This window comes from Ammospiza nelsoni, chromosome 13 (genome assembly GCF_027579445.1).
Source record: "Ammospiza nelsoni isolate bAmmNel1 chromosome 13, bAmmNel1.pri, whole genome shotgun sequence".
In the NCBI taxonomy this organism is placed as follows: domain Eukaryota; kingdom Metazoa; phylum Chordata; class Aves; order Passeriformes; family Passerellidae; genus Ammospiza; species Ammospiza nelsoni.
This window is the reverse complement of record NC_080645.1, coordinates 20,544,001-20,550,000: the sequence shown is the minus strand read 5'-3', so window position 1 is coordinate 20,550,000 and position 6,000 is coordinate 20,544,001. Positions and strand designations below refer to the sequence as shown.

General features: G+C 44.4%; 1 protein-coding gene across 1 annotated transcript in view; it reads right to left on the bottom strand.

The window, feature by feature from the left end:
- Positions 1–1,199: 1,199 nt before the first annotated feature.
- Positions 1,200–6,000, bottom strand: part of BANP (BTG3 associated nuclear protein) — a 109,543-nt gene continuing 104,742 nt past the window's right edge. Inside the window, exons 12-13 of the mRNA XM_059481418.1 lie at positions 5,544–5,687; positions 1,200–1,861 (exon numbers count right to left, since the gene is read on the bottom strand). Coding sequence (XP_059337401.1) covers positions 1,790–1,861; positions 5,544–5,687 — 216 coding nt within the window. The 3' untranslated portion in view covers positions 1,200–1,789. The remainder of the gene's footprint in view (positions 1,862–5,543; positions 5,688–6,000) is intronic.

The window sequence follows — 6,000 nt, the reverse complement described above, 5'->3', positions numbered from 1 at the left end:
CAGGCCAGGTTGGAATAACCTGGCATAGTGGAAGGTGTCCCTGCTCATGGCAGGGGGTGGATTTGGATGATCCTTAAGGTCCCTTCCCACCCAAACCATTCCATGATTCCATGATTATTGAAATGTCCAGGCCTGACTTTATTTTTAGGCCTCTCTTTGGGTGCCAAGCTCTTCAAAGTTCCTCCAGGCTGAGGAACAGTACTGAAAAAGGAGCTGAAGAGCAGCCAAATTCCTGGCCTGCTGCAGACCCCGAGCTCCACAAGCTGTGGTTGTCTGCATTGTGCTTCTGTGTCAAGAAATATCCTAAAGAGAAGGAGGAATTTATAGAAAGTGTAACACTTACCAGGGACAACATTCCCAGAAGCTGGGGGTGCTTAACCCTTCCTTTGGTAACAAAAAAATTAAAAATTCAAATTATCCTGGATTTCAACTCGTGAGATTTGTGGCCATACCTCATTTATCAATTCATTAAATGCATTATGAGCCATATATTGGGAATGACCCTGTGGGAAATCAGCTGGAAATCAAATACAAAGCAACACCTCCGTCTCTTATTTTCCAAACTCTGTTTTCCAAACTCTATTTATCAAACTCTTATTTTCCAAACTCTTATTTTCTAAACCTTATTTTCCAAAACATGCATCATTAAAATAACCAGGTGACAGCAAACAGGTTTCCTTTGCACTCAGTATTAGCAAATGGGACAATGGTGCTTTGTCAAAATCTGGATTAAATTAAAGGTGATTCCACCTGGATCTTGGATGTTGGGTTCAGATGGATGGATCCCACTCTGGGGAATTGCTGGACAAAGGAGGCAGGAGGAACTGGAAGGGAGAGAGCTCAGAATTATTCACATTACATAAAATTATTTCATAAATTCATTACATTTCGCACACTCAAAAACTCAGTTATCCCATTTTTCTTGCACTGGGAGTTTAGATAACAAAATGGTCTGGGATTGGGAATTTAGAAAATAAAAGGGTCTGGGATTGGGAATTTAGAAAATAAAATGGCTGAGATTGGGTTCTTCCTTAGAGGCTGAATGTGGATCCATCCCCAGCTCCTCCAGGACATTCCTGCCCAGCCAACCCGGACTCATTCCCAAGGCAGAGCAACTTAGAGCTGCACTATTCATAAATACACATTTATTTTTCATTAGAAATGCGTAATTACAGCATTTTTAAAGCATTTTCCCCTAGAAAAGTAGTTAAGCAACAGTACAAACAAAAGTGTTAGTCTTCTGCAAATACAGTTTTCATGACACTGAACAGAAAACACCAGCAAAAGGCCAAGACTTGCCGTCAAGGGATTTTTCCTTTTTTTAAATATTTTCCTTTTTTTTTTTGTTATAAACACCATAGCAAATAAAAAAAAAAAAAAAGACTGTTCCAACAGTGAAAAATATCTGAGCTCTGGAGCTTTCCCTAGGTGGCAAAGCAGGTACTGCAGGGCAGCAATACCCAAACATCTGCAGACATTCCATTTGCACAGGAGGGACCAACGGGGTGGTCAGGGATGGAGTCTCACAGTTTAGATGCAGTTCTGCCTCTCCCCATGAAAGATTTGTTCTGTCCTCTCTGAGTGGATTTAAGTGCAGCCCACGGGGTTTTTCTGAAGGCCAGGACTTGGGTTGGTGTCATGATGCAGCTCTGAGTGAAGCTGGAATTATCCCAGGTGAGGGGGAGCAGGGCATGGCTGGAGGTTCTGAGGTCTGGGAGGTTTTTCCAGCCCTTCCCTCTCCATTTCTGGCTGGAGTTCACTGCCAGCTCCCCAACATTCCTCAGTCCTCTCACTGGATTTGGATGGCTCCGTGTTCTATCTGCATTTCTGGCTGGATTGCTGATTGAAGGGAATCAGTGCCCTGCAAAGGGGAATGGGACAGCAGGAAATCAATCCAAAAGTGATTTTTATTGGTGTAACCAAGAGAATGAGAGCTTATTATACAAATATAAAGTTCTTGTGAATTCCAGTGGAAAAAATTCCAAAGCAAAATCCGCATGGATGTGGGCTCTGTGACAGTGGGAATGGGAACACACTCACAAAGGCACCAAAAATAACATCAAGAGCCTCCATGAAGCCTAATGAGGAAGATGAAATAATGCAATTATGATAAACATCTACAAAATCATGAGTGGCACCAAGGCAATTATTCCCTCTCTCTTCCCAGGAAAAGAACCAGCTCCAAATAAAGGAAATAAATTCAGAGTCTGGCACCAAACTGAAGCTGTGGAAGGCTCATCCCAACAGAGGGATTTTGGGAACAGGGAGCTGGGAGCACCAAGGATGAGCATGGAAAAGAGAGGAGGGAGTTCTGCAGTGCCAGAGCTGCCGGGGGTGAAATCACCTGTTGGTTTTGTCCTTGGAATTTCTCAGTTGGAGCAGGATTGGGTCTAAAAATGCTGATTTTCCCCCCTGCAGCCTTTCCCTGGTTAGGGTGAAGAGACACAGCACAACTTTTCCTCAGAGGAAATCCCTCCTGCTGACCTGACTCTCCTCACTTCCCAAGGAAAACCAGGAAGAACTACAAGGGAGCACAACTGACTGAAACCTCCAAAGGAAAAATCTCTTTACAAACCAACTCACTGCCTACCAGGAACAACAGGGGAGGGAAAATCCAAATTTCTGTGAGCCAGGAAAGCACCTGCCCAGAGCAGCTGCACTGGCCTGCACAGAGCCCCTCACACCCAGAAAAGCTTCCCCTGCCAGCAGCCATCACAGCACGGACAGAATTCCAAGCCCAGGGCAAGGATTTCAGGATTTTTTCCCTCTGAAAAAATCCAGAGATCATTCCAGAGATGCTGGATTTTCCCTCATAAACACCTCTAAATGATGCTCTGTGCAACACCCTGGCCACTGAATTCTCTCTCTGACAGGATATTGGTGATGAAAAAGCATCACTTGAGGTCCTGCTTTGTGCTCCAGCCTTGAACCTGCCAAAAGATCCACAAGGGGAGAAAATCCACCAGAATTCCCAACTTCTAGGTTTTATTACACAGTCCCAGCTTATTTATTATTCAAATTAAAACACCAGAAGTTCAAAATCCTAAAGTGCTGCTCCTAAATTCATTTAGTTCCCTCTGCCTTGTTGCCAGTGATTGCATTTGGCTACAGGAATTTTTTCCTTGTTTAATTTGAAGGGCATTTTGTGTTTGCTTAGAAGTTTCAATAAATTCATGCCAAGGTGCTGAATAAATCTATGAGATTGCTAAATTGGATACCACAAAAAAAATTACATAATCCTCAAAGTTTTCTTTCCCATTTAGAGGAAAAGTGTATTGAGTAAATAGAATTATCAAATATCAGCACAACAGCAACACCAAATATTGATCCAACCTCAGACCTGAAGGGATTACAAGAATTTATATTTGGAATGATGGTGGGTATTTTTCCAAATCTAACAAAATTTACCACCAGCATTGCATCTGAGCACAGAATTCTAATCCAAATATTCTGTATTTCTAGACTTTGCAAAGTGCTGTCAAAACATGAAAAGAAGCCAAGCAAAAATCATTCATGAATACACTGAAAATACAAAATTGAAGTGGATTTTGATCTGTTCCAGCTGAACTCAGAGCAGGAATTCACTTCAAGAAAAAAAAGGGCAGAAAACTGGTACCTTGTAGTGAGACATGAAATAAATCCACATTTGTGCTGTTCCTAAGAGGCAACTGGCACAGAATCCAACCCAGGTGGAAAATAAAATCCACTTTAATGAGCTTTGATTGATAAAGAGCTGCAAAATCCTTGGGAGCCTCCTAGCACCTTGACAAAGAACCAGGTGCAAGTGGCAGTGCAGTGCAGGTGGAAGTGTCAGGGGATTTTCCCTTCCCTCAGATAAGACTTTTCCCCTCAGATGAGAGATCCTTCTCCACAGGAAAATTCCATATTTTTATCCACAAAAAAATCTCCTGAAGGATGGATAAACTCAGAGCAGTGCAAACACCAAGTTGGTTTCTCCAGCTCCTCTCCAGACCTTCAGTTTTCACTTGGTGCAAAGTGAGGAAATATTTACGGCTGACTTGTTTTGGGGCTTGTCTGCGTTTCCTTTCCTGCCCTTTTCCTGTCCCGTTCCTGCCCTGCTTTCCCTGGAAAGCTCTGGGGTTCAGCACAGTGTAAAACCAACACGGTGCAAAGCGTCCCTGCAGAGAAAGGAGCTCCTGGGGGCTCTGCTCCAGAATTCCTTCCTGAGGAGGGAAATGTGGGAATTCTCCAGGCTAGGAGTAGGAACAGCTCTCACTGCCTGCTGTGCTTTTCTGGGGTCATGGTCCTTGTGGGTCCTTCCCAGCTCAGGGTATCCCCACTGTTGGTGGCATTCACATTCTCTGAAAAATCCCGTTGCTCAGGGTTCTTCTCCAGGGAAACTGAGAAGCCTCAGAGAAAAAGGAAAACAATTCTTATCTCATTTGCTTCTCCCGTGTTTTGCTCCTCTGGAATGCGTTTGGAAGTTGTTTACCCACAGGTGATTGTTTCATTGGTTTCATGTGAGTTGTTTGCACTCTTTGGCCAATCAGGGCCAAGCTGTGTCAGGACTCTGGAGAGAGTCACGAGTTTTCATTATTATCTTTTTATCCTTCTGTAAGTATCCTTTCTGTATTCTTTAGTACAGTATTCTTTAATATAACATAGTATGATAAAATAATAAATTAGCTTTCTGAGAACATGGAGTCAGATTCATCATTCCTTCCTTCATCGGGGCTCCCCACAAATACAACAGTTGTTCTTGGATTTATTAAATCCACAGGAGCAGCAGTGATGGAGGATCCATAAAAAACAAGGCACAATCCCTGCAGAACACGCTCAGTGTCCAGAGCACTGTTAAAAATAAAATATTGACAAGGGCAGTGGCATGGCAAAAAGAATTCCACAACCACTTGGAGAAGCCCACAGAGCGGGATTTTCAAAACCACGTGTGACCAAATTCAGAAAAATGTGTTCCAACTGGTTTAAATCAGCTTTGTGGTGCTGTCACCAGAGCTTCAAGCTGATGACAGACTTTTTCTAGCCTCAGCTTCACGGCTGTTCAAACTGATTAAAAACTACCAAAAACAACCCAATAATTCCTCCTCAAGCAGAGAGGATCAAGTGTTCACTTCCAACTGGACTTGCTGTTGATCAAAACGACTGGAAAACTGCTGTCAGAACAGGAATGACTTTTCTGAGGGAAACCTCAGTCTGAAAATACTTTTCGGCTGATTGCAGCCACATTTTTGGTGCTGTCCTTTGTGAGGCTCCCAGCCTTCAGGGACACACCAATGACCAAAATAACTTCTCCAGAGGCACTGAGCAAGGACAGCAAAGCAGGAGAAATCAAGGATCACTTCCACCTTCAAAAAAATTGATGTTTCTTATTATAAATGATGAGTTTTATGGTTTGGAAAGAGGATGATGAGCTGCTTGTAGTTGTGGGTAGATACACAACATACCTGACAGCTGTGGAGAGGAGAAGGGGAAGGGGAAAGTGGAGAATGGGGAAGGGAAAAGGGAAGGGCAAAGGGAAAGGGGAAGAGGAGGAGAAGGAGAGGAGAAGGAGGGGGGGCTCATACTTGGCTGGAGGCAGCGTGGTCTGTCACGGGGGTCAGCTGCACGTACTGCACCTGGATGTCGCTGCCCTGCAGAGGGGAGCCGTCCACGCCGCCGGCCGCGGGCTCGGCCGAGGCCACCGCGATCAGCTGAGCCCCCTGCAGCACCTGTGGGAGGGCAGGAGAGACAGGTGAGAGCGGGCAATGCCACCAAGGCAGGCCGCCAGGGATGTTTGAGTTTTAGCTTTTATATTTTCACATTCTGGACTGCATTAGTACATGACTCTGAATTCCATACACAGTGTCAGCAGTTCTCCTCACAGCTCAGGCACACAGAGCAATCCTTTTCCAGCCCCAGAACCAAGGACACCACTGCAACTTCACCCCAAAAATGCAAACAACAGGGAATGGAGGGGAGCAAACTGGGAGGATGGGACTGCATCACCTGGAGTTGTGACTGGACAATTAACCGCAATATGGA